At 42.6% G+C, this 27,536-nt stretch overlaps 1 protein-coding gene across 1 annotated transcript in view; it reads right to left on the bottom strand.

Annotated features, from left to right (window-relative positions):
* The window catches only part of SMARCA5 (SNF2 related chromatin remodeling ATPase 5), a 58,161-nt gene that overhangs the window by 25,080 nt on the left and 5,545 nt on the right, over window positions 1–27,536 (bottom strand). The window contains exons 2-11 of the mRNA XM_073549785.1: window positions 26,057–26,146; window positions 24,525–24,691; window positions 24,126–24,226; window positions 22,052–22,152; window positions 3,813–3,992; window positions 3,498–3,653; window positions 3,270–3,401; window positions 2,224–2,292; window positions 2,028–2,137; window positions 754–980 (exon numbers count right to left, since the gene is read on the bottom strand). Coding sequence (XP_073405886.1) covers window positions 754–980; window positions 2,028–2,137; window positions 2,224–2,292; window positions 3,270–3,401; window positions 3,498–3,653; window positions 3,813–3,992; window positions 22,052–22,152; window positions 24,126–24,226; window positions 24,525–24,691; window positions 26,057–26,146 — 1,333 coding nt within the window. The remainder of the gene's footprint in view (window positions 1–753; window positions 981–2,027; window positions 2,138–2,223; window positions 2,293–3,269; window positions 3,402–3,497; window positions 3,654–3,812; window positions 3,993–22,051; window positions 22,153–24,125; window positions 24,227–24,524; window positions 24,692–26,056; window positions 26,147–27,536) is intronic.

Genomic DNA, 27,536 nt, shown 5'->3' with positions numbered 1-27,536 from the left:
CTGGTGCCCTTTTTGATAGTGATATTTATTTGGCGGTGGTAGCCATAGTGAGTGACTTTATGCACCATAACATGTCTGTGGGGTTAACCATTGTGAATTTGATTGTTATTTGTCATGAATTGTAGTCCCTTGGTCCAGAGCCATGCAGCAAAATTGACTTTAATGGGAGTCTTATGTTCTTTTTTCTTGCACCTTTTTGTAGACACAAAAAAAGTCTTTTTACATTCTATATATGAACTAATAAAAATGTTTTATCATTGAATGCTCTGGATTTGGTCTTGGCTTTAATTAGCATTGGGATCTGGTGTTTCATGTGGTTTGTAAGAGGAGCATAATATATTGTTCAGTTTGTGGCAAATTTAGGATTAATTAAATGTCCGATGCTACTGCAGCATCGGCCATGGCTGGATTGTAATATTTCATCAGCCACGGGGGGATGGGCGAAGGCCCCTGTACCTGCGGGTCAGGTGACCTTTCAGTGACCACCCGACCCGCAGGGGGGCTTTCAAGTTATGACACAGCATATGCGTCATTGGTCGGATTGGCACCGACTTTCGACGCATACGCTGTTACTGGTCGGGAAGGGGTTAAAGGGCCTAACAGATACAGTGTAATCTTTGTCCTCAAAGAAGATGGCCAATATGAACAGAATCTATCACAGAAAATCTGTGCTTGATTACAGAAGTCTCACCAAATAATCAGAGTAACTGAACAGTTGAAGCATTACTTATTCTTGAACCGAAGTTTCTTTACCTTGCTCTTTTAGCTTGGGGAGAAGCTTATCTAGCACAACCATTTTACCACTATTTGTTGCTAAGTGCATATCTGTGGTATACGGAGGGCCAGGTTCCGCTCCATCAAAAAGGTAAGGATGATTGCAACACTTCCTCAACTGCATCAGGATATTCAACAGCCTCATTTTATCAGTCTTCCCTGATGAGTTCAAGATGTCAATGTCTTTCATTAAAATCTTTGTATACCTAGAAAAGAAATAAGGCACAAATATGATAGCGATTATCTGTAAAATCTCAAACAATCCAATATTTTCGTTATACAATTGACATTGATCTAACATTTCTTAGTGCACTCGACCCCTGTGTGGGTAGGGGAAATTGAAAAAAAAAAAAAAACCGGATGAGCCACTTTGCATTTCATGATAAATACTGACAGAATGGTAAAACAGCATTAGCTAGCTGAAGTAAGGATATAGAGGTGTGATAAAAGGTCAGGTTGTGTGTGAGCCATGGATTATGTACACAGGGCTATTTAGGCAAACCTGGTAGGTTATTAGGTAATACAACTGCGCACTATTCATGAGTGAACGTGCTGTGATAAGGTGTTATCAGAGCATGCTCAAGAGCTAGCAAAGTTTCTTAGGCGTGCTCGAATACTATGCTCGAGTTGCGGAGGCTGTTCGACAGCCACAACACATGCAGGGATTACCTGTTTGTTAGGCAATCCCTGCATGTGTTGCAGCTGTCGAACAGCCGTGAGACATGCAGCACGCTGAATACTATGCTTGACCTGCCTCATGCTTTAAACAAATTGTACTAAGTCTGGCGCTCATCCATTATCCAGAGGATAAAAGATAACCTGCCGATCACTGGAATATCAACGGATACTGAGAATGAGGCTATACAGTGAAAGAGAAATTGAGCATGTGCACATCTGCGCCACTAATTCTCAGTGGAACCACTGTAGATAGGGGAGGGCTCTGCTCAGCTGGTTTCCAGCACTCGCATTGGGAATGAATGGAGCACAGGTACATGTACTCGTCCTTTGCTCCATCAATCTCATCAGAGCCCCATCTCAAGATTAGTAAGGGTCATAGTGGTCAAACACTCAGCAATCAGGCATTATCCCCTATTTAATTGGTAAGGAACAACAACTTTTAAACTTGGCACAATCCCTTTAATGATTGTGGATAGGAGATCAGGACTCCATTATGAAGAAAGTAATAATTACAGGTTTAGAGAAAAGGTATTATTTAATACTTTTCTGTAAGAGAAAACAGGGAATATACTTACCATTCTCTTTGCATTTTACTAAGACCGACATATATTTTAACTTCCTTCTTTGGGGGTAGACTCTTTTCCACATCAGCTTTTATACGTCGCAAGAGGAAGGGCCTCAACACCTACATAGAATAAAACGCACATATCAGAATATGTCCTACACAGGCTTTATTTCAGATTAATGCCAAGTGGAGTGAGTGATACTTGCCAAATGAAGACGCTCCACCAGTTTTTGATCCCCAAGACAGTTGTTGGTATCAAACCAAGAGTCAAAATCCTATGATTAAAAAGAAAAAAAAAAAAAGTTTTCAAAAAAAATTAAATACCGTATATACTCGTGTATAAGCCGACCACCCTAATTTTGCCACAAAAAAAAACTGAGAAAACGTATTGACTCATGTATAAGACGAGGGTGGTGCTGCATAAGGGTTAATGGTGGTCCAAAAAGATGCTCCATAGATATATACCCCCCATATATTGCTGTCAAGGGTTAATGGTGGCCCAAGTAGAAGCTCTATACATAAATACCCCCCATATGCTGCACAAGGGTTAATGGTGGCCCAAGTAGAAGCTCCATACATAAAATACCCCCCATATGCTGATATATCTATATATAAAAAAATAAAAAAAGGACATACTCACCTCTCCGTCACTGTGGGCTAGGTGCCGGTGTAGCCACTGGCTCAGGCCCCCGACACTGGCTATATTTACCATTCCCCGCTCCATTGCCGTCTCCTGGGTCCTGTGCAGTGACGTTAGCAGAGGGCGCGCACTGACTACATCATCGCGACCTCCGCTGAATGTCACAGCCAGAGGACCCTGGAGACAGCGATGGAACGGGGACCGTTAAATATTGCTCTGCTCCCCGTCCTCCCCAGTCACACTCACCCCCTGCATGATCTCGGTCCCAGCTGTTCCTGCATTCAGCGCTCACGTGGTACCGCTCATTAAATATGCACATATTCATGAGTTTACAGAGCGATACCATGTGACCGCTGAACGCAGGAACAGCTGGGACGCTGAGATCATGGGGGAAGCAGGGGCTGAAGAGACCATGCCAGGAGGGGGCGAGTATGGTCTCTGACCGCCCCCCTCCCCCCCACGTATATGACTAGCGTGTAAGCCGAAAGGGGGACTTTCAGCCCAAAAAAGTGGGCTGAAAATCTCAGCTTATACACAAGTATATACGGTACTTTACTCTGGTGCAGAACAGTTTAATCCTCTCAGGAAGCAAACCACCTGTGTGCCACTTACCTCTGAAGAGTTAAATACATCTGGAAGCAGAAAGTTCAAAAGTGCCCAAAGTTCATGTAAATTGTTCTGAAGGGGAGTTCCTGTTAGCAGTAGACGATTTGTAGTCTTAAATTCTCTCACAATTTCAGAAAGCTGTATAAAAAAATAAAAATTATACATGTATAAAAATAAATTGGTTAAGAATTCAGTGCACCTCAGTATTTATAACATTCTGCAGAAATTATAAACCTTAGATTTTTCATTCTTGATTCTGTGAGCTTCATCAATAACCAAGTATCGCCAGTTAAACTTCTTAAATACAGATTTCTCCTTGATGAGCATTTCATATGATGTCACACAAACATCCCATTCTCCTGGCAAAAGAACATCACGGACAAAGGCAGCCTGTGATTTAAAAAAAAAAAAAAAGTAAACATTGAATAGCAGCAGGTAATAACACATCTTAGGAACACTTATTTTTTTTATAGAGTACAACATAAAGTCGTATATATCACAAAGCGCTTTCTAGCAATCATTATGATGAAATTCAAATGAGAAACTTACTCTTTGATCCTTGTCACCGATCATGCAAACGGCACATAGAGAGGGCACCCATCTTTTGAATTCAGCCATCCAATTATGCAAGGTAGACTTAGGAACCAATACCATATGTGGTCCAGGAATATTCCTGTAATGTTTCATATAGCCAAGAAGACTAATGGTCTGCAGAGTTTTACCAAGACCCTAAGTAAGAAAAAAAATAAATTTGATCTTGACCAAAATATATCACATTATCTCAATGTCTAATGAAGTTTACAGGGAATTTGTCAGAAGGATTTCACTCCTTCGCCCCCAAACGATTTATATGCATGTCGCTTTTTCAAAACACAAGTCCAGCAATACCTTTATATGGCCATTCAGTTCCCCAGTTATGGAGAAATATGTTTACTGATTGGCATATCAATTCAATGAGGTTGCCAAGCTATTTAGGGGATGAAGCTTCTGTCACTCCAGATCTATTCCCCCCCCAGCACCGCAACCACCTCCTGATTCACTGACAGCTCCTTTACCTGAAGTCACGCAGCCGAATCCCGCTGCTACACAATTGCGGGAAGCAGCAATACTCTGCAGCAATGATTTGGAACATCACTGCAGAATAGGAGCCAGACCTAACATAATTCTCTCCTGAAAAATGTCAGAAAACAGACCCCATACACATGAAATAATGAGCTTGTAATACTGACATCAGCCAGTATGTTGAAATTCTCTGATGTGTATGGCACTCTTTATCCATTTGGGAGATTGAATTGTAAAACATGGGTCATACGAGTCAGTCTTATATCTCTAATCCGGCCCCACTCACTTCATATCTGTGGAGAGGGATGGGTGTGTTTGGGGTATCACATCTTAGACGTCTGTCGATCAGCTTGCTGCACAAGGAACAGGGGTTTGCACCGGTCCTTTTCATTAGGGGAATACCTGGCACTCACACGTGTGAGCCAGCGACATTTACAGTTGTGACTAGTGTTGAGCATTCCGATACTTGCTGTATCGGAATTCCGATACCGACTTCCGATATTTTTTCAATATCGGAATTCGGCATCGGAATCGGAAGTTCAAAGTTGATTGACAGACTGACGTCATCATGATGCGCGGTGTGTGCGCATCATGATGCGCCGTCATTTCGGGCCTTCCGGGGGTCTCTGCCGGCCTGCCGGGGGGCTGTGCCGGCCTGCCGGGGGGCTGTGTGGACTGCCCGGGGTCGGTACCGGCCTGCCGGGGGGCTGTGCCGGCCTGCCGGTGGTCTGTGCACCCTGTGGGGGTCTGTACCGGCCTGCCGGGGGGCTGTGCCGGCCTGCGGGGGTCTGTACCGGCCTGCCGGGGGGCTGTGCCGGCCTGCCGGGGGGCTGTGCTGATGTCCGGGGGTCTGTGCAAGCATCGTCCGATGGGACTACAAGTCCCATCGGGCGATGCCTGCTACCATGACAGTGATTGACACATTAGCCAATGATGGGACAGTAGTAGTCCCATCATCCGGCTAATGTGTTAAATGTTAAAAAAAAAAAAAAAATACTACATACATACTACATGCATGCTACATACATACTACATGCATGCTACATACATACTACATGCATGCTACATACATACTACATGCATGCTACATACATACTACATGCATGCTACATACATACTACATGCATGCTACATACATACTACATGCATGCTACATACATACTACATGCATGCTACATACATACTACATGCATGCTACATACATACTACATGCATGCTACATACATACTACATGCATGCTACATACATACTACATGCATGCTACATACATACTACATGCATGCTACATACATACTACATGCATGCTACATACATACTACATGCATGCTACATACATACTACATGCATGCTACATACATACTACATGCATGCTACATACATACTACATGCATGCTACATACATACTACATGCATGCTACATACATACTACATGCATGCTACATACATACTACATGCATGCTACATACATACTACATGCATGCTACATACATACTACATGCATGCTACATACATACTACATGCATGCTACATACATACTACATGCATGCTACATACATACTACATGCATGCTACATACATACTACATGCATGCTACATACATACTACATGCATGCTACATACATACTACATGCATGCTACATACATACTACATGCATGCTACATACATACTACATGCATGCTACATACATACTACATGCATGCTACATACATACTACATGCATGCTACATACATACTACATGCATGCTACATACATACTACATGCATGCTACATACATACTACATGCATGCTACATACATACTACATGCATGCTACATACATACTACATGCATGCTACATACATACTACATGCATGCTACATACATACTACATGCATGCTACATACATACTACATGCATGCTACATACATACTACATGCATGCTACATACATACTACATGCATGCTACATACATACTACATGCATGCTACATACATACTACATGCATGCTACATACATACTACATACATACTACATGCTACATACATACTACATATATACTACATGCTACATACATACTACATGCTACATACATACTACATGCTACATACATACTACATGCTACATATATACTACATGCTACATACATACTACATACATACTACATGCATGCTACATACATACTACATGCTACATATATACTACATGCTACATACATACTACATACATACTACATACCACATACATACTACATACATGCTACATACATGCTACATACATGCTACATACACTACATGCATACTACATAGAATCATAGAATAGAATCATAGAATTGTAGAGTTGGAAGGGACCTCCTGGGCCATCTGGTCCAACCCCCTGCTCAAAGCAGGATTCGCTAAATCATCCCAGTCAGATGTCTGTCCAGCCTCTGTTTGAAGACTTCCATTGAAGGAGAACTCACCACTTCTCGTGGCAGCCTGTTCCACTCATTGATCACTCTAACTGTCAAAAAGTTTTTTCTAATATCTAATCTGTGTCTCTTCCCATTCAGTTTCATCCCATTGCTTCTAGTCTTTCCTTGTGCAAATGAGAATAAAGTTGATCCTTCTACAATGTGACAGCCCTTTAGATATTTGTAGACAGCTATTAAGTCTCCTCTCAGTCTTCTCTTTTGCAAACTAAACATTCCCAAATCCTGCAACCTTTCCTCATAAGACAGGGTTTGCAGACCGGTCACCATTCTGGTCGCTCTTTTCTGAACTTGCTCCAGTTTGTTGATGTCTTTTTTAAAATGTGGTGCCCAAAACTGGACACAATATTCCAGATGAGGTCTGACCAAAGAGGAGTAGAGGGAAATAATGACTTCACGTGATCTAGACTGTATGCTTCTGTTAATACATCCTAGAATTGCATTTGCCTTTTTTGCTGCTGCATCACACTGTTGACTCATATTCAGTCTGTGATCTATTAGTATACCCAAGTCTTTTTCACATGTGCTGTCACTTAGCCCTATTCCTCCCATTCTATATATGCTTTTTTCATTTTTATTGCCCAGATGTAGTACTTTGCATTTCTCCCTGTTAAAAACCATTCTGTTAGTTGCTGCCCACTTCTCCAGTTTATTTAAATCTTTTTGAATCCTCTCTCTCTCTTCTCTAGTATTAGCTATCCCTCCTAGCTTTGTGTCATCAGCAAATTTAATCAGTTTACCCTCAATTCCTTCATCTAAATCGTTGATAAAGATGTTGAACAATACAGGGCCCAGGACAGAGCCCTGTGGTACCCCACTTGAGACATTCTTCCAACTGGATGTGCAGCCATTTACGACCACTCTTTGGGTCCGATCACTAAGCCAGTTATGAATCCACCTAACAGTTGCCTTGTCCATTCCATACTTAGTCATTTTTTCAATAAGGATTGTATGAGAGACTTTGTCAAATGCTTTGCTGAAGTCAAGATATACTATATCTACAGCATTTCCTTGATCCACCCAATCAGTGATACCGTCATAGAAGGAAATTAAGTTAGTCTGACATGACTTATTAGTTAGAAACCCATGCTGACTCTGTTTAATCACTTCATTCTTATCCAGGTATTGACATACATGTTGTTTAATAATTTGTTCAAAGATCTTTCCTGGTATAGAAGTCAGACTCACCGGCCTATAGTTGCCTGGGTCCACCTTCTTCCCCTTTTTGAAGATAGGAACAATATTTGCTCTTCTCCAGTCTTCTGGCACTTCTCCTGTTCTCCAAGAATTTTCAAAGATTATGGAGAGGGGTTCAAAAATTTCTTCTGCTATCTCCTTCAGTACTCTGGGGTGTAATTCATCTGGACCTGGAGACTTGAATTCATTTAGGTTAGCTAAGTGTTTCCTCACTATCTTTCTGTTTATAGATATCCTGGATTCTTCTATTCCCTTAATAGGACAGTGAATAACAGTTGATGTTGCATTTCCTTTCTGAGAGAAAACAGATGCAAAATAGGAATTTAAAAGTTCAGCCTTCTCAACATCCTGTCTTACCATTTCATCATTTTCATCCTGTAAAAATCCTATAGCATCTTTGACTTTTCTTTTACTTTTGACATATCCCCAAAATCCTTTATTATTGCTTTTGACATCTCTTGCAAGCCTCAGTTCATTTTCAGCTTTAGAAAATCTGATTTGTGCCCTGCAGGTTCTGCAGACAGCATTATATTCTTCTTTAGATATGCCTCCCTCTTTCCATTTTATAAACATTTTTTTCTTCCTTTTTAGCATGTGCTTAAGTTCTGTGTTCATCCATCCTGGTTTCCTTAAATGCTTCCTATTCTTCCCTCTTTTCGGAATTGTTAACAACTGTGCTTTGAGAATTTCATTTTTCATGATTTCCCATCCTTCCTGGACATTTTTGTCTTTAAGGATATCCAGCCATTGGATCCCTCCAATTCTCTTTCTGAATCCCTTAAAATCTGCCTTTCTGAAATCTAACCTTGACGTCTGAGTCTTCACAGGTCTTCCACATCTAGTAATCCAAAATTCTAAAATAGCATGGTCGCTACCTCCTAGGGTCCCAGCCACTTTTACCTCCTCAACCATTTCCTCCCTGTTTATAAGGATTAGATCCAAGGTAGCAGTTCCCCTTGTTTTCTCCCTTACCTTTTGGAAGATAAAGTTGTCAGCAAGAGAGGATAAGAATTTCCTTGACCTGTTAGTTTTGCCTGAGAGAGATTCCCAACAAATGTCTGGATAGTTGAAATCTCCCATGACAACTATGTCATATTTTTTGGAGAACTTGGCCATCTGATGCATAAAGAGTTCATCTATATATTCGGCTTGCACAGGCGGCCTGTAGTAAATGCCTACAATGGTGTCCTTTCCATTGTTCTGTCCTTGTATTCTTACCCAAACAGTTTCCACAGAACTCCCAGTCTCTGAAGCTTCAATCTCTGTGCAGATATACGCGTTTCGAACATACAATGCGACACCCCCTCCTCGTTTATCAAGTCTGTTTCTTGCAAATAAGTTGTATCCTTCTAGTCTTGTATTCCAATCATGTGTATTGTCCCACCAAGTTTCAGTGATTCCAATTACATCATATTTCTGTTCCTGTGTTAGTAGTTCCAATTCTCCTTGTTTGTTGCCCATGCTTTGTGCATTAGTATAGAAACATTTTAGTTTGTGATTGGTTTCTCTTTCTCCAATATTTTTATTAATCAGATTCTTTCGTCTTTGTTCTTCCTTTCCACTTCTAATAGCAGAGTTCTCAATAGCATTTGTCAGGTGTATGGCTTTTTCTGGTCTTTTGCTTCCCTTCCCATGTTGTTCTAGTTTAAAGCTCTCCTTACAAGTGTAGCAAGGCGACTTCCAAATACATGCTTTCCAGTCTTCGTAAGGTGCACCCCATCTCTAGCAAGTAGTCCATCGTATAAGTAGTTCACTCCGTGATCCAGAAATCCAAATCGTTGCTGACGGCACCATCGACGTAGCCAGTTGTTCACCTGCAGAATCTTATTCCACCTCCTTGTTCCATGGCCATCCACTGGGAGGATGGAAGAGAAGACCACCTGCGCTCCCAGTTCTTTCACTTTCTTGCCTAAGTCTTCAAAGTCTCTGCAGATGATTTCCAGGTCGTTTCTTGCGGTGTCATTTGTCCCCACATGTAGTAGCAGGAATGGGTAGTCATCTGTAGGTCTGAAGAGTCCTGATATCCTGTCAGACACATCTTTAATTTTTGCACCTGGAAGACAGCACATTTCTCTTGTAGTTATATCCGGTCTGCAGATAGCGGCCTCTGTTCCTCTCAGCAGGGAATCCCCCATGACCACCACTCTCCGTTTCTTCTTCACAACATTTTTCTTTCTCCATCCAGGAGGACTCTGAAGGCGTACAAGGTTGCTGTTTGTGGGCAAGTCTTATCCTGATGTATTTCTTCATCGTTTTCCTGCGTGAGAGCCTGGTACTGGTTTCTGAGCAGTATGGGTGCTGACTGCCTCCTGATCCTCCTGCTTCTCTGGGTCACATGTCTCCATTCCTCTGTTTCTTCAGGTGCACTTCGAATTTCTTCTCTTTCTGTAACATGAAGAGATAATTCTGCTCTGTCCAAGAACTCTTCACCTTCCTTAATGATCTTCAACGTAGCTAACCTCTCTTCGAGATTTTGCAACTTTTCCTCCAACAGGGACACAAGCTTGCATTTGTGGCATGTGAAGTTTGGCTTTTCCACTGGTAAATCTGTGAACATGTAGCAAGAAATGCAGCTCACCAAATGGCTCCTGGCCTCTTCCATCTTGAGATTTCTTAAAAACGATGAAAGATGAGCCAAATTTCGCGCGCCGATAGTGATCGTTGAGCTCGCGGAGACTCTTCACTTATCCCAGAAGGCACTGGGAATATGCAAATGATCTCCTCAAGACTCTTCCCCTGGTTTTCCGATTTCCTCTTTTCAGCTGCAACCGCCAAAACCCAGTGATCGTTGAGCTCGCGGAGACTCTTCACTTATCCCAGAAGGCACTGGGAATATGCAAATGATCTCCTCAAGACTCTTCCCCTGGTTTTCCGATTTCCTCTTTTCAGCTGCAACCGCCAAAACCCAGTGATCGTTGAGCTCGCGGAGACTCTTCACTTATCCCAGAAGGCACTGGGAATATGCAAATGATCTCCTCAAGACTCTTCCCCTGGTTTTCCGATTTCCTCTTTTCAGCTGCAACCGCCAAAACCCAGTGATCGTTGAGCTCGCGGAGACTCTTCACTTATCCCAGAAGGCACTGGGAATATGCAAATGATCTCCTCAAGACTCTTCCCCTGGTTTTCCGATTTCCTCTTTTCAGCTGCAACCGCCAAAACCCAGTGATCGTTGAGCTCGCGGAGACTCTTCACTTATCCCAGAAGGCACTGGGAATATGCAAATGATCTCAAGACTCTTCCCCTGGTTTTGGGAATTTCCCACACAGCAATGGCATAAAGTGAGACTAGGGACTTTTTTTTTTTTTTTTAAGTGGCGGAGGAATACAGTGCGGAAGGATACCTACCTTCCGTCATTGGATTCCTGCAGCCCGTAGAGAAAGGCAGCAACAGCTGATGCTGCAGTTCTCTACCCAAGATCGTCGTGGGACACACTCGTGGACTGCTTCGGATCGTGGGTGAGTATTTTTGTGGTTTGTTATGTTAATATTTATTCCGGAAAATACAATGGCTTCGGGGAACAATGTGACAAGTATTGGTAAGTATGTTACTCTATGTTATATGTACTGTATGTCTATGTATGTATTGTATGAATGTATTGTATGTATGTAGTATATATGTGGTATGTATGTAGCATGTAGTATGTATGTAGTATGTATGTAGCATGCATGTAGCATGCAGTATGTATGTAGCATGCATGTAGCATGCAGTATGTATGTAGCATGCAGTATGTATGTAGCATGCATGTAGTATATATGTAGCATGTAGTATGTAGCATGCATGTAGTATGTATGTAGCATGCATGTAGTATATATGTAGCATGCATGTAGCATGCATGTAGCATGCATGTAGCATGCATGTAGCATGCATGTAGCATGCATGTAGCATGCATGTAGCATGCATGTAGCATGCATGTAGCATGCATGTAGCATGCATGTAGCATGCATGTAGCATGCATGTAGCATGCATGTAGCATGCATGTAGCATGCATGTAGTATGTATGTAGCATGCATGTAGTATGTATGTAGCATGCATGTAGTATGTATGTAGCATGCATGTAGTATGTATGTAGCATGCATGTAGTATGTATGTAGCATGCATGTAGTATGTATGTAGCATGCATGTAGTATGTATGTAGCATGCATGTAGTATGTATGTAGCATGCATGTAGTATGTATGTAGCATGCATGTAGTATGTATGTAGCATGCATGTAGTATGTATGTAGCATGCATGTAGTATGTATGTAGCATGCATGTAGTATGTTTGTAGCATGCATGTAGTATGTTTGTAGCATGCATGTAGTATGTTTGTAGCATGCATGTAGTATGTTTGTAGCATGCATGTAGTATGTTTGTAGCATGCATGTAGTATGTTTGTAGCATGCATGTAGTATGTATATGGTATGTATGTAGCATGTAGTATGTATGTAGCATGCATGTAGTATATATGTAGTATGTATGTAGCATGTAGTATGTATGTAGCATGTAGTATGTATGTAGCATGTAGTATGTATGTAGCATGTAGTATGTATGTAGCATGCATGTAGCATGCATGTAGTATGTATGTAGCATGCATGTAGCATGCATGTAGTATGTATGTAGCATGCATGTAGTATGTATGTAGCATGCATGTAGTATGTATGTAGCATGCATGTAGTATGTATGTAGCATGCATGTAGTATGTATGTAGCATGCATGTAGTATGTATGTAGCATGCATGTAGTATGTATGTAGCATGCATGTAGTATGTATGTAGCATGCATGTAGTATGTATGTAGCATGCATGTAGTATGTATGTAGCATGCATGTAGTATGTATGTAGCATGCATGTAGTATGTATGTAGCATGTATGTGTTATGTATGTGGTATGTATGTAGCATGCATGTAGCATGCATGTAGTATGTATGTAGTATGTATGTAGTATGTATCATGCAGTATGTATGTAGTATGTATGTAGCATGCATGTAGCATGCAGTATGTATGTAGCATGCATGTAGTATATATGTAGTATGTATGTAGCATGTAGTATGTAGCATGCATGTAGTATATATGTAGTATGTAGCATGTAGTATGTATGTAGCATGCATGTAGTATATGTGTTATGTATGTAGCATGCATGTAGTATGTATGTAGTATATATGTGGTATGTATGTAGCATGCAGTATGTATGTAGCATGCATGTAGTATATATGTAGTATGTATTTTGCATGTAGTATTTATGTAGTATGAATGTAGCATGTATGTAGTATGAATGTAGCATGTATGTAGTATGAATGTAGCATGTATGTAGTATGCATGTTGTATGTATGTAGCATGTAATTTTTTTTTTTTTTTTTTTTTTACATTTAACACATTAGCCGGATGATGGGACTACTACTGTCCCATCATTGGCTAATGTGTCAATCACTGTCATGGTAGCAGGCATCGCCAGATGGGACTTGTAGTCCCATCGGACGATGCCTGCACAGACGCCCGGAGCCTGCACAGCCCACCGGCAGGCCTGCACAGCCCACCGGCAGGCCTGCACAGCCCACCGGCAGGCCGGCACAGCCCCCCTGGCAGGCCGGCACAGCCCCCCTGGCAGGCCGGCACAGCCCCCCGGCAGGCCGGCACAGCCCCCCGGCAGGCCGGCACAGCCCCCCTGGCAGGCCGGCACAGCCCCCCTGGCAGGCCGGCACAGCCCCCCTGGCAGGCCGGCACAGCCCCCCTGGCAGGCCGGCACAGCCCCCCTGGCAGGCCGGCACAGCCCCCCTGGCAGGCCGGCACAGCCCCCCTGGCAGGCCGGCACAGCCCCCCTGGCAGGCCGGCACAGCCCCCCTGGCAGGCCGGCACAGCCCCCCTGGCAGGCCGGCACAGCCCCCCCGAAAGGCCCGTACAGACCCCAGAGAGGCTGTACAAGGGCAGGAAAGGGTTTTTCTTATTCCGATACCGGACGTCCCATAGACTTGAATGGGACTTCTGGTATCGGAATCGGCGATACCGATACTTTTTTTAAAGATCGGCCGATACCATCCGATACGATACTTTGAAGTATCGGACGGTATCGCTCAACTCTAGTTGTGACATTACTGGCCCGACTCACCAGCCGATGCAAAATGAGCGCGGCAGGATTACCCCTTTAATAACACTTTCATTATATAACAGTAAAAATCAATTATGGAAAGGCTTTCCTCACAGTCCTAATGCATTGGGTTAAGCTCTGTTCACATCTGCATTGTGTCACAACAACGCATGTCTACAACTAAAAAGCTGTTGGATTATTTTCATATAATTTCCATGTATTTTGGTGCTTTGATAAAAAAAAAAATATTGAAAAAAAATCCTAAACGTCAGGACTTGCCACAAACCTCTAGGTTCTTCTGCAAACTCTGGTGTGAGTCATCGGCAGGAAGCTTATTTTCTTTCCCCATTATCATCAATAGGAACTGCATGATTGGTTGTCGGCAGTCAGGTGGTTAGTGACTTAATGAAAGGTCCTTATGCTTTCATGAAACTTGCATTGGAATTTCATTCATCAGTGTTTCCCCAAATTAGCGTTATGGATTTGCGGAAGTGTATTAATTCGCCTGACCATTTGTTTCATTTGTGGTGAATATAAAGTGTTGAATCAACAGCTGAATATTACAGACTTTGAAAAAAGTAGACTTCAGACTAAAACTTGGAGATCAAGATTTAGTTTAGGCGCAAACTGTGTGCTGAGGACCTCCGAAATTGGTTCAAGGGTAATAAAACCGCTTTCTGTTATGGGATTCCTATGGTATGGCGAGATCAAGAGAACCATAGTGACAACTGTTTCTTTTGTTCATGCAATGTGAAAGGGTATAATTCCAAATGGAAGCATTCCATTTCATACCCCAATCTTCACTCAGCAATCTGTCCCATCCCCCATGACACAGATATACCAGTACCCAAGGCCCCTGCTACCTTGGAAGAGATACCTAGCTCCGATGAAGGTGGAATCATACCTCAACCAGATGACGTATTAAGTTCTGACTTTGAAGATAATACAAAAACAAAATTATTTTCCCAGGAGGAGATGAAGGATTTAGTAAGAGACTACAATCTTCCCAAAGATGCCGCTGAGTTACTTGTATCAAGGCTCAAAAAGCAGGAATTTAATGTCACCAGGACTCAGGAGTGTCTTTTTGATGGTTCAGACATCGTGAAAAGGAGTTACATTACTTTGCACAGGAAGACAAGTGGGTTTATTGCATCAATGTCGAAGGTTTGATGGGTCAGTTCAAAATCCAATATGATTCAGCACAATGGCATCTTTATATAGATTCTTCAAAAAGTAGCGTTAAGGCAGTTTTACTCCACAACAGCATTTTTTACGCTTCCATCCCTGTAGGTCATTCCGTACACTTGAAGGAAACCTACGAGAACTTGGAATTGGTTCTTTGTAAACCTAAATATGAAAACCCGGTTGGCAAGAGTGTGGGGATTTGAAGGTCTTGTGCATGCTGCTCGGCAACAAGCTGGGTATGCCAAATACCCTTGTTTTCTGTGTCCGTGGGACATTCGAGACAAAAAAAAAAAAAAAAAAGAAAATCACTAGACCAAGAAGAGTTGGCAGCCGAGGGTGCTCACAGTCGGTGAAAAATATGTGCTTCGAGAAACTTTGATACCTATAAAGTTCTTCTACCATCTCTCCATATAAAATTGGGCTTGATGAAGCAAGTCGTAAAATCACTTCCAAGAGATGAGGAATGCTTCAAATACTTGGTCACCAAGTTTCCATGCCTCTGAGACAAAATTGAAGGAATGGGTGTTTGTCGGACCAGACATTAAATGGCTTAAAGATGAAAAAGAGTTTTTCAATCCTATGACGGATCCACAAAAGAGGGTAGATTGCATTTAAAGAGGTCGTAAAGAAGTTTTTAGGCAAAAAAAAAAAAAAAAAAGATCCCGACTACAAAAAGATCGTCGGATGAATGCTGAAAGCATTTCAAGCTTTAGGTTGCCTGATGAATTTGAAAGAGCATTTCCTCGATTCCCACCTTTCACATAATCTCAGTACATATCTGGGCTGCAGAATTAGGACAATAAGTAATTTACTTTGTCACTAGTTTGCACAGTTTTCTAGATATTCTGAACAGAATGTCCAGGGGGGGGGGGGGGGGGGGGGGGGTGTTATGGCATTGAAATGAGAACTAGTCGTAACCTCCTACTCTACTTCAAACATGCCCTCTATAGCAACAACCCCACCCTCCATAGCTACAGGCCCTCCCCGTCCACATGAAGCAGCCCTCACCACACAGTAACTAATTCTTCCCCTCCAGCAGCCTCAGTGCAGAGAGCAGCAGATTTGGTGCAGTGCATGTGTGAGCGCTGTGTCTCTAATGACGCAAATACTGATGGGAGCAGCCTGTCCAATCAGCAGCTGTAACAGTGTGAAGTGTTGGGGGGTGTATATATGTATGTATTGTGCTGCTTTCACAAATACAGGATCACTGCTGTGTTCTTTCCAATGCTGGAATAATGATAAAGATGAGTGCTGGTGCAGTTTACTGCCAGCCAGTGATTGGGCAGTGGGTGGTGCTGGTCACTGGAGCTTGCTGGGAGTTTGGTGGAGCTTCGCACATGCACTGCACCAAATCTGCTGCTGTGTGAAGACATCAGTGACGCAGAGCTGTCTCAATCACACAGCAGAGGCTTTGTCACACAACAGATGACATCAGTGAATGCCATCCCCTGTGCAGATTAGAAGCTGCAGACCCCCATCACTGGCCATCACACAGTCTGTTCTCACTGCTGCCAGCAGCCAGGGACAGTGAGGGAAGGAATCACTCATAATGAGTTATGCATTGTAATCATGGAGTGGCCCAGAATACAGGACGACTTTCACTCCTCACTAGTTTCACTTTCCATAGACCACTGTTCAGCGTGTGTCTGGGGGAGGAGCAGCTGGGTGGTCTGCTCTCTGCAGTGAGGCTGCTGGAGGGGAAGAATTTGTTACTGTGTGATGAGGGCTGCTTCATGTGGACGGGGAGGGCCTGTAGCTATGGAGGGTGGGGTTGTTGCTACAGAGGGCATGTTTGGAGTAGAGTAGGAAGTTACGACTAGTTCTCATTTCAATGCCATACACACCCCCCCTTGGACGTTCTGTTCAGAATATCTAGGTAACCGTGCAAACCAGTGACAAAGTAAATTACTTATTGTCATAATTCTGCAGCCCAGATATGTACTGAGATTGTGAAAAGCCCAGACAACCCCTTTAACTACTTTCCTGAAAATTTGGGAGCTGTGAGTAAAGACCAAGGTGAACATTTCCACCAGGACAATAAAGAGATGGAAAGAAGATACCCGGGAAAAAGGAGTATTAGAATGATGGCAGACTAATGTTGGATGCTTCGGAGAGACATTCCAGATGCTACACACAAGCGAAATGTAAAAAGAGGCACCTCACGGGGGGATATGTAATAGATTTTAGTGAGTTTTAGGGAGCTCATTTCAGTTCAAAAATTTTAATGAAAAGTTAGTAATAAAAATGTTGTAAGTGTATTTATTTCACGGTACTGCCTTATTAACATAGTTACCTAAATTGTCAGGAAACGTGATGTCTTAAGACAAAACAGAGGTCATTTTCAGATTCAGCGCGCCACAAAACACACAGGTTACGGGGAATAATTAAAACAGCTTGTGAAATTTTCTTTTTGGCAGTCCTCTTTAACTGATACCCAATGCCACTTTTTGCACTTTGTGTGCTCTGTTGGGCCCACTAAGATACCTGTCATTTTAACAAGACATCGTGAGCTTAAAACGGTGTAATTTTTTCAACCAACTACTATTGCATTTGCAAATGTGAACTCAGACTTAATAGTTTGCAAGTGAAAATGAACTCTAGCATCCTATACATCAGTAACTTACTACGCAAAAATGGACTACAAATATAGTTAGGACAACAGCTTAAGGGTAGGTGCACATGTTGCGGATTCTGCTGTGGATCCGTAGCGGATTTGGCCCTGCGGATCCCCAGCAGATTCTGCTGCGTTGTACAGTACCATTAAAGTCTATGAGAAATGAAAAACGCTGTGCACATGCTGCAGATTCTTCCACGTGGATTTTAATCCGCAGCATGTCAATTCTTTGTGCTAATCCACAGCGTATTGACCCGTGCTCCATTATAAGAATCCACAAGTGTCAAAACGCAGGGGAAATCTGCAGAAAATCTGCACTAAATCCGCAGATAAAACGCAGGTCATTCGACCTGCGGATTTAGCCAAATCCACGCGGAAAAATCCGCAGGGTAATCCGCAACGTGTACACATACCATAAAGGTGTTGTCCACCACTCAGACAACCTCCTCTTAAACACTAGATTCCCTCCTGTAAAATAATAGCCAATAGTCTTCTCCAATGTGGACTTCATGCTAGCAATTTCATCGTCTGCTCTCCTAGAACTTGTGTGGCATTGGCTGCAGGGCTCACATGACAATCAGGGTATGTGCACACATAGTTTTTTTGTCTCTGCGGATTTTGTAGAGAAAACAGCAGGTAAATCCGCAGGACAAAGACCTGCGGTTTATCTGCGTTTTTTCTGTGGTTTTGCCCTCATAATGGATGAGGTGTAAAACTGCAGCGTTTCTGCACCAAACAATTGACATGCTGCGTTTTGAAAACCGCGCGGAAAAAAATGCAGCATGTGCACAGCTTTTTTTTATTTCCATAGGAAATAAAGGTACTGTACAACGCAGCAGAATCTGCTGCGTTTCTGCAGAGCCAAAAACGCTGCGGAAACGCAGCAGAAACCGCAAAGTGTGCACATACCCTCAGTGGCCACTTTGCTCTCACTTCCTTTGGGCAATATGGACTCCCAAAAGAAGCATGAGTCTCTGCTTTCTGACTACCTCTGGATGTCAGTTACGTCCAAAAGAGTGAAAAGACAACGTCATGAGACCTGGGACAGCATGTGTCGACATTGCTGGAAATATATCCACACAGGAGAAGAGTATAGGATGTTATTTTACACGGGGTAATAGTGATTGAGAAAGGGCTGTTTGAGTAGTGGACAAGATTTTCTTCCTGTTCAAAAGGAGTTATCCCATCACAGTAAATTATATCTCAGTGCTAGAATATACCAGGAATTGATAAGTGGGGCTTGAAACAATAAAGACCTGACACAGTTAAACAGCACAGAAGCCCCTTCTTGAGGAAACACCTGCCACCAGGGCTGTGGAGTCGGAGTCGGAGTTAGTTTTGGTTGGAGTCGGAGTCGGTAGAAATGTACCGACTCCAGCTTTAAAAAAAATGTATTAATATTTCATAATTGAACTTTCATATGAATTTTATAAATGTTACTCAAATATATATGTTCTATCAAACTATGAACAACAGTGATAAGCAGTTCTGCTGGAGATAGAGACATTTCTTACTTCTTGTGTGTCACTGTTCTCCACTGCCCTTATCTAATCTTATACTTTGTTAACCTCATGCTGCCCCAACCCCCCTACTTACAATGTATGAAACTGAAAGTGAAAATGTGTTGCAAATTCTTAGTAGTAAAGCTCCTCCTCTAGACTAGATCATACTAGGTGTGCGTCTTCCAAGCATCTCACAGCTGCCTGCTACTCAGAAGAGGAAGACTGTAAGAAGTATTATCCTTTCAACAAACTTTGCATCAGTTAACTGAGTACATGAGGAATAATAACAGTATTACTGACCACTATATCAGTTGTACGACCTGGCAATAATTTTGTACAATTGTTGTTAGGAAAAACAATTGTCATTTGGATTGTGAATGCAGAATTAAAAACCTGAGAATGTCAAAGAAGCATCACATTAAATCAGCTGTATTTGAACATTTCACCATCACTCAAGATAGAAAACATTATGTCTGTCAGTGTATGACAAATGATCCAGACGAAAACAAATGCTGTGAAGCCAAGATAAGTGCATATTCAGGCAAAGATAAAAATGCTCCTACCAGAGCTTCTAATCTAAAGAGACATTTACAGCGCTTTCATCCAGAAGTACTGAAAGCAGTGGATGAGAGACTGCATCCAAACCAATGAACCAGTGCCCAGCTCTTCCAGCCAAACAAAGGAGCAGAGAACTTTGCAGCCATCAGTTGCAAGATATTTTGTCAGTGACAAAGTTACTGTGACAATGACAGTAGATACATTTAAAAAACAGATCATAGCGCTTGTTGTAAAGGATAGTGTGCCCATTTCATTATTTTCACGACCAGCTTTTGTGTGTCTGAATGGGGAAATGGCCCGCAAGCTTGGTGTTTCTCTGGAGAGAGAGAGAGTGTATTAGAAAATTAGTAATCGAAGAAGCTTTTAAACAAAAGGAAGAACTTAAAAAAAACTCTCAAGGGACGCTTTCTGTTTCTTAAAATGGATGCCTGCACACGTCACAGAGTGAACTATTTTGCCATCAATGTCCGATTTGTTTGTGACAAAAATGAAATAGTTACCAAGACATTGGCAGTAAAAGACACCAAAGCTCATCACACCAGTGAATTTCTCCAGGTCTTGGTGGAAAAGGTTCTGCAAGACTATGAACTTAAAAAAGAGCAAGTTCTTTCTGTCGTAACTGACAATGCTTCAAATATGATAAGTACTATTAAGCTAAAGAATGAGAGTAATGATGGTGACCAGCAGCTAGAAGAACATTCTGGGTCCACAGACACAGAAATGTTTGAAATAGAGGAACACAGTATTGTAACTGAGGAGCAAACTGAAGTTGCTTCAGATGAACAGCAACATGATAGTTTAGACGATCTTGTTGAAACTGTGTCAATATGTTCTTTCATTCATCACATGCGCTGTGATGTGCATACGCTACAGCTGGCTATAAGAGACAGTCTGCAAGAAGGACATGCTGCTGCACTGATTGGCAAGGTGAGAAAATTGGCTACTGTTGCCAGAACCCCTAAAGTTGACTCAATTTTGAAGAGACGTGCTGGAAAAGGGGCAATTATTGATCAAGCCACACGATGGGGCAGTACTTACTTAATGATTCAGCGCTTGGTTGAACTGAAAACCTTTCTTGTAGACATGGCTAACCCTCAACTGACGCTAAATGAAAGTCAGTGGAATCAGGTGACTGAGCTGGAAAAATTGCTAGAGCACCCATTTACAGTGACTAAAAAATTACAAGCAGAGGACTTAACTCCAGGTATTTTCTTAAAGGAGTGGAAGAACCTGATGTTTCGCCTGTCCCAAAGAGGAGGGTTAATTGCAAGTGGCATTGCTACATCAATGAAACGGAGAGAGGAGCTACTGTTACAAAATAACATTCTTTTGGCAGCTGTTTATGTAGACCCAATGCATCAGATTCTTCTAGATCAACAGCTAAGTAAAGGAAAAGAAGCTCTGTTTGAAATAGCAGTAAGGATGAAAGGGTTGCAGAACAGTCAGGAGGAACAAGAAGAATTTGGTCGTCATGCCACATCTTCACCCTCATCATTAACTGATGAAGAATTTAATTTCGAAAAATATTTGGATCACAAGGACCGTGAAAAGCGTTCCCGCATAGAAGAGTCATCCCCATCAAGGAACACAGCCAGTACATTTCAGCAGAATTTTTCATGTGCACTAAAAGAAATTTGACCGTTCATCAAAAATAACAGTGCAACAAGCGATTCCTCTGTATCCTGACATTGTCAGAGATGTTGCCCGAGTGGTTACTGCTTTGCCACCAACACAAGTTAGTATAGAGAGGTTGTTCTCTGCTCTCAAAATAATTAGATCAGATTTGAGGGCATCCATGAAGGAGGATCTGACAGAGGCAATACTTTTTCTGAGGACAAATTTATAGATTTCTTCTTATTAACTGCATAAAAGTGTTTATTGCATATTTACTTACAGTTTAGAAAAGTTATTTGCTATATTCTAATTGTATTCTAATAAATGTAGTTTTTGCTCTAAGTGGTCTGATTACTTATATGATGGTGAGAAACTGAATAAGCACGATGTTTAATATTTTACAACAGTAAATTTGTTGTTATGAATTGGCCATTTATGAAGGAGTCGGAGCCTGATAAAATCCAGGAGTCGGAGTCGCAACTGTGGCTTACCGACTCCACAGCCCTGCCTGCCACCCCAATTGAATAAAAAACAAACATTTTATCACATACCATTTCATCAGCCAGTATGCCATTAATGCCATTCTCATACAATGATATGAGCCAGTTCAAGCCTCTGACTTGATAGTCCCTCAAAGTTCCACCTTTCACATCTGTAGAAACAGGACAATATTTATAATACCGGATTAAATCCTAATTTAATGTACTCAATGTTAACAATTTCAAATAGTAATTAGTAAAAATCTCTTAGCCCTCTTCCACACTTCAGTCTTTTGGCGTCAGTCAAAATCCGCCTTTTTGAAAAAAACAGATTTTTTTGGCGGAATCCGTTTTTTTCCCATAGACTTACATTAGCGACGGATTTTGACGGATGGTTGTCCGTTGGATCCGTTTGACGGATCCGTTGTAATTTAAGCTTCCGCCGTCTTGAGTAGAAGTACAAAGTAACTTTTTTTCTGTGGCGGAACCGCTTTTTTAAACTGAGCATGCCCAGAAGATTTTCCCATTCATGCAATTTAACCCTAAAAGTCATTCTGGAAAAGACACTCAGTCTCAAATGTTAAAAATTACAAAAAAAGGGAAATAAGCTGATGTAAAAGTTGGCCACCCATGGAGATTTGTGTGCTCAGATAACTGACCAAGGTTTAAGATCTTTGTTAGGGTTATGGCTTGTGCATCATCATTAGGAAAGGCCAGGTGATGCAAATTTCCCAACTTTAACAAAAAAAAAAAAAAAAAAAAACACGTCTGGCCATGATCCTGATGAGGTTGTAGATGTTCTCCTAAGGGTTCTCTTCCGAGACCTGGATTAAAGCGTCAGTCAACTACTAGACAGTCTGTGGTGAAACATGACGCAGGCGAATGGAACGAGACATGTCGTCCCAGATGTGCTCGATTGGATTCAGGTCTGGGGAACGGGCAGGCCACTGCATAGTATCAATTTTTTCATCATGCAGGAACTGCTGACACTTCAGCCACGAAGCCTAGTATTGTCGTGCATCAGAAGGAGCCCAGGGCCCACGGCACCTGTGTATGGTCTCACAATGGGTCTGAGGATCTCATCCCAGTACCTAATGGCAGCCAGGGTACCTCTGGCTAGCACATGAAGGGCTGTGCTGCCCTCCAAAGAACTTCCTCCCCACACCATTACTGATCCACTGCCAAAACAGTCATGCTGGAGTATGTTGCAGGTAGCAGAACGGTCTCCACGGCATCTCCAGACTGTCACATCTGCTCAGTGCGAATCTGCTCTCATCTGTGAAGAGCATAGGTCACCAATGTTGAACAATCTTGGTGTTCTCTGGCAAATGGCAACCGCCCTGCAGGGTGTTGGGCTGTAAGAACAACACCCACTTGGACGTTAGGACATCATACCAACCTCATGGAGTCTATTTCGGAGAGCTTGCGCAGAAACATGGATGCTAGTGGCCTGCTGGAGGTCATTTTGCAGGGCTCTGGCACTGCTCTTCATTTTCCTCCTTGTAAAAAGAAGGAGGTAGCAGTCTTGTTGCTGGGTTGTCGCCCTCCTACGCCCCCCTCCACGTTTCCTCGTGTACTGGCCCATCTCCTTGTATCTGCTCCATGCTCTGGACACTACTGCCAGATACAGGTAGCAGTCTTGCCAAAGCTCACATTGATGTGCCATCCTGGAAGAGAAGCACTACCTGAGCAACTTCTGTGGGTGTAGACACCACCTCTTGCTACTGTACAGTACCTCTAGGGGTGACAGCAATGACAAAATGCAAAAGTAACCAAGACAGCCAGAAAGGATGAGAATAGATAAATGGTCTGTGGCCACCCCCTGCAGAACCACTCCTTTATAGTTGTCTTGCTAACTGCCTATCGTTTATGCCTGTTTGTTTCATTTGCACAACAGCAGGAGAAATGGATTCACAATCAGTGTGGCTTCATAACTGGACAGGATGATTTCACAGAAGTGTCATTGACTTGGAATAACATTGTGTTAAGCGTTTCCTTAATTTATTTTGAGCAGTGTAGCATTTGTCTGTCACTAAAGATACCCAACAACTGCAAAAAGGCAGACTAAACCGTGTCATAAGGATGATCACCCTGGTCTTGAAAGCACTGTACAACTACCAGAACAATTTCATATCATTGTACTCACATGATGGGGAGTCTTCGAATCTGGTGCAGACATTTGTAGTCTTGGCGTTTTCAGTTAGAAGTTCTTCATCCTCCTCCTGCTCCGTTCTTCTGTGTCGGTTACTGAAACATTATGTATAAATGATCAGACATGGGCAACATTCACAGCCTAAACTAAAAATGACGTTGGAAAACAGAGGTTGTATTTGACTCTTGAACAAGGACATGGGAGGTGAGGGTTGGATTGTAAATTTTCCTTTCCCTAAAAACATAGAATATTGTAATGTATGGAGATTGACAATAAGCTTGACTCAGTGTTCACATAACGCACTATCCATCTAACGCAATTTGAAAATTGTATATTTAAGTATTATCCAGCCCGTATATAATAAAGGAAAAACTAAGTGTATATACAACGTACTCTCCTGCTGATATCAGATTCTGCTTCTCGTCTTTCTTTAACCTAGGACGACCAGGCTTCATTTTTAACGGCGATGTTGGCGTTTTCTGTGCTGCTGGTTGAATGAAATGTGCAAACAACTCCGTTTGTTTCAAAAGGTAATCAAATCTGTTGGAACGGTCGACGCTCTGTGTAAGCAAAAGACAAATTTAAGTGACAAAACACGTCTGTAAATAAAGATTTACAAATTTTACACATTCAAGTTTTGATGAAGATTTAAGCAAGACAAATTTCTGGCTGTCAGTGTCGGGGTGCAGTTACTGCCACTGCTCACTATGCGCTGAGCGGTGACTGAAGCCACACTGGCTCACTCCAAATGACTGAAAGCCCTAAAGTTAATTTCCTCCCAGCAGAGGGGTTTTCAGTGTGCGCACCAGGGAGCTTCAGAACGCTATTAACAAGAATTTTTATGACAGGTCCCCTTTAACTAATGGGTGCAGAAAATCTTCGACACATTCATTGTAAGAACATAGCCTAAATCATCAAACATTGAACATCCAATTTATAGTAATGGGGTTTGCAACTAGTCACAATATATATCCCAAACCACCCCCATATGTGGGCAGTGTATGTGTGGCTAGCCGATCCCACCCAGCTCTGACTAGCCCTATAAGCCGCCCTTATAGATAAACAACTCGTGGACTACAAGTCCCAGCATAACAACGCTATTTTGGCTTATGGCGCAGAGAACCTCTGCGACACATACTGGACATTTACAACCATGCCGGTCACTGTTTCACCATCAAGTAAATGCCCACATGCATATTCTGAGTCGCATATGCAGCGCCCCCTAGCTTTAACAGAGGTTACTGCACCACTATATATATTTTTTTTTTCCCTCTATTGAATGGGGCCAATCCTTGCACAATCTGCAGCTGACATTGGAGTGTCAGAGGGGATTTACAGAGGTAATCCATGTTGAATTGGACAATCTCATGAAGTGAATGTATCTTTAAACGCCACTGCACAAATATTCTTAAAAATACAAAAAAAAAAAAAAAAAATTATATATATCTAGTTTCACACTAGCGTTTAAACGACGCGCGCACGGCGTCGCTAAGCCACGCCCCCTGCCGGCTCCCTGCCCGCCCCTTCCTGTCAGCGCCTCCTCCAAGCGCACAGGGCTGCATGCGTTATGCGCACCCTATCTTTAGCATAGGGTGCGCAGGCCGTGCGCAACTATGAATGTAGCGTGCGCTGCGCATTTTTGAATGTGCGCCGTGCGCGCCAAAATGCAACATGCTGTGTTCGGCGCGCACGCCGCACATTCAAAAATGCGCAGCGCACGCTACATTCATAGTTGCGCACGGCCTGCGCACCCTATGCTAAAGATAGGGTGCGCATAACGCATGCAGCCCTGTGCGCTCGGAGGAGGCGCTGACAGGAAGGGGCGGGCAGGGAGCCGGCAGGGGGCGTGGCTTAGCGGCGCCGTTTAAACGCTAGTGTGAAACTAGCCTAAGACAGCTATCATGTAATGCTGTAACAAAAGTTACCCTTTTCTCTTCATAACCACCAGGGTCCGTTTCAGTGCTTTCTTTCGTTTTATTAGGGGACTCATTCTCTTCTTTTCCAGACTCCTGTTCCTGCGGAAAAATATGTTGACATTGTTTTTGTGGACAATGCTTTAATTTCACACAGCCAGACATTACAGAAATCGAGTTTCAAGATATGCAACAGATTACCTGGCAGTAACTTATTACGTAAAAAAAAAGAACCCACAGGTTTAGAAAACGTGAAATAAACCAGAGACAAGTTGTCTGACATTCAATGCATGGTCATTCCAGCCAGTGGGCAAGGGGGCTCTGGTACCCAGCACAGCCCCCAACATCAGCATCTAACCATACCCCCTTGTTACAAGTATGACCCCTCCTTGGCAGGTGTTTGGGGTCTCTGTTGTACAGTGCTGCATCACACCTCCTAATTAGATCTCCATTCTCTGTGCAGATGCTGTCAACATTTTCCTGCAATGATCACGCTTACTAGTCAAATAACAAATATACAGAAAATGTTATCTTTTAAAAAATGTGACTGAAGTACCAGATTTTGGGCAGCAAAATGTGAGTCTTTAGCAGTCAGACAATGAGAACACCATGGTCACTACACCCAGGTATAACCCTTCACAGACCACATACTACTCACAACTGGCTTTTCTAGAAATGTATTCTCTGGCCACAATTTTTGGGAGCAGCCCAACAGCAGCTGATACGTTTGACACACACTGAAACAATGTAGCAAAGAGGCGCACTGATGATGTGATCAGAGGTATTGGGCTAACAACCCAAGTCCAATCGCCGATTATCAGGAACGAGCTAGGGGGGGCTGGCAGTAAACTGACGAGCAAAGAAAATTAATTTAAAGCGCGCTTAAAAAAAATTAATCGATCTCTGCAGCACATCATTCTGCACGTGCTGCTGAGAACAATATTCTATGAGCACAGAATGATCACATTAATGACTGTTCTGTGCGCATGGAAGAGCAGTCGGCCTATATGAACAGGCTATTAAATAACCACCTTAACCCCTTACTGCCATCAGCCGGAACAGTACGCCTGATGGCAGTACCCCCACTTTAATGTGGGCTCCGTTCTTGATCCCACCTCAAAGCCAGGACATGTCAGCTGTTATGAACAACTGACATGTGCCTGCAATAGCCAGGGGAGGGGAGAGAATCGCAATCCACATGTGGCTATTAACTAGTTAAATGCTGCTGTTAAACTCTGACAGCGGCATTTAATAAGCGCTTCCGGACATCCGGCCGGAAATGTGCTCACCGGTGACCTGCATCACGTGACCCTTGACGCCTCTATGGTTGTTGATGCCGGATTGCTGTGAGCGCCACCCTGTGGTCGACGCTCATAGCAATGCAGTAAATCTTCTAAATAGAGGTGATCTGAGCATTGCCTCTATGTAGCAGAGGCGATCGAGGTGTGGCAGCTTCTAGCTTCTCATGGAGACTATTGATGCAGGTGAAAAG

Source organism: Dendrobates tinctorius, unplaced genomic scaffold (assembly GCF_039654945.1).
Source record: "Dendrobates tinctorius isolate UK_male_01 unplaced genomic scaffold, ASM3965494v1 ptg000161l, whole genome shotgun sequence".
NCBI classification, from domain to species: Eukaryota; Metazoa; Chordata; class Amphibia; order Anura; family Dendrobatidae; genus Dendrobates; species Dendrobates tinctorius.
Note: the sequence above shows the minus strand (reverse complement) of the source record. Positions and strands in the feature narration are given on the sequence as shown.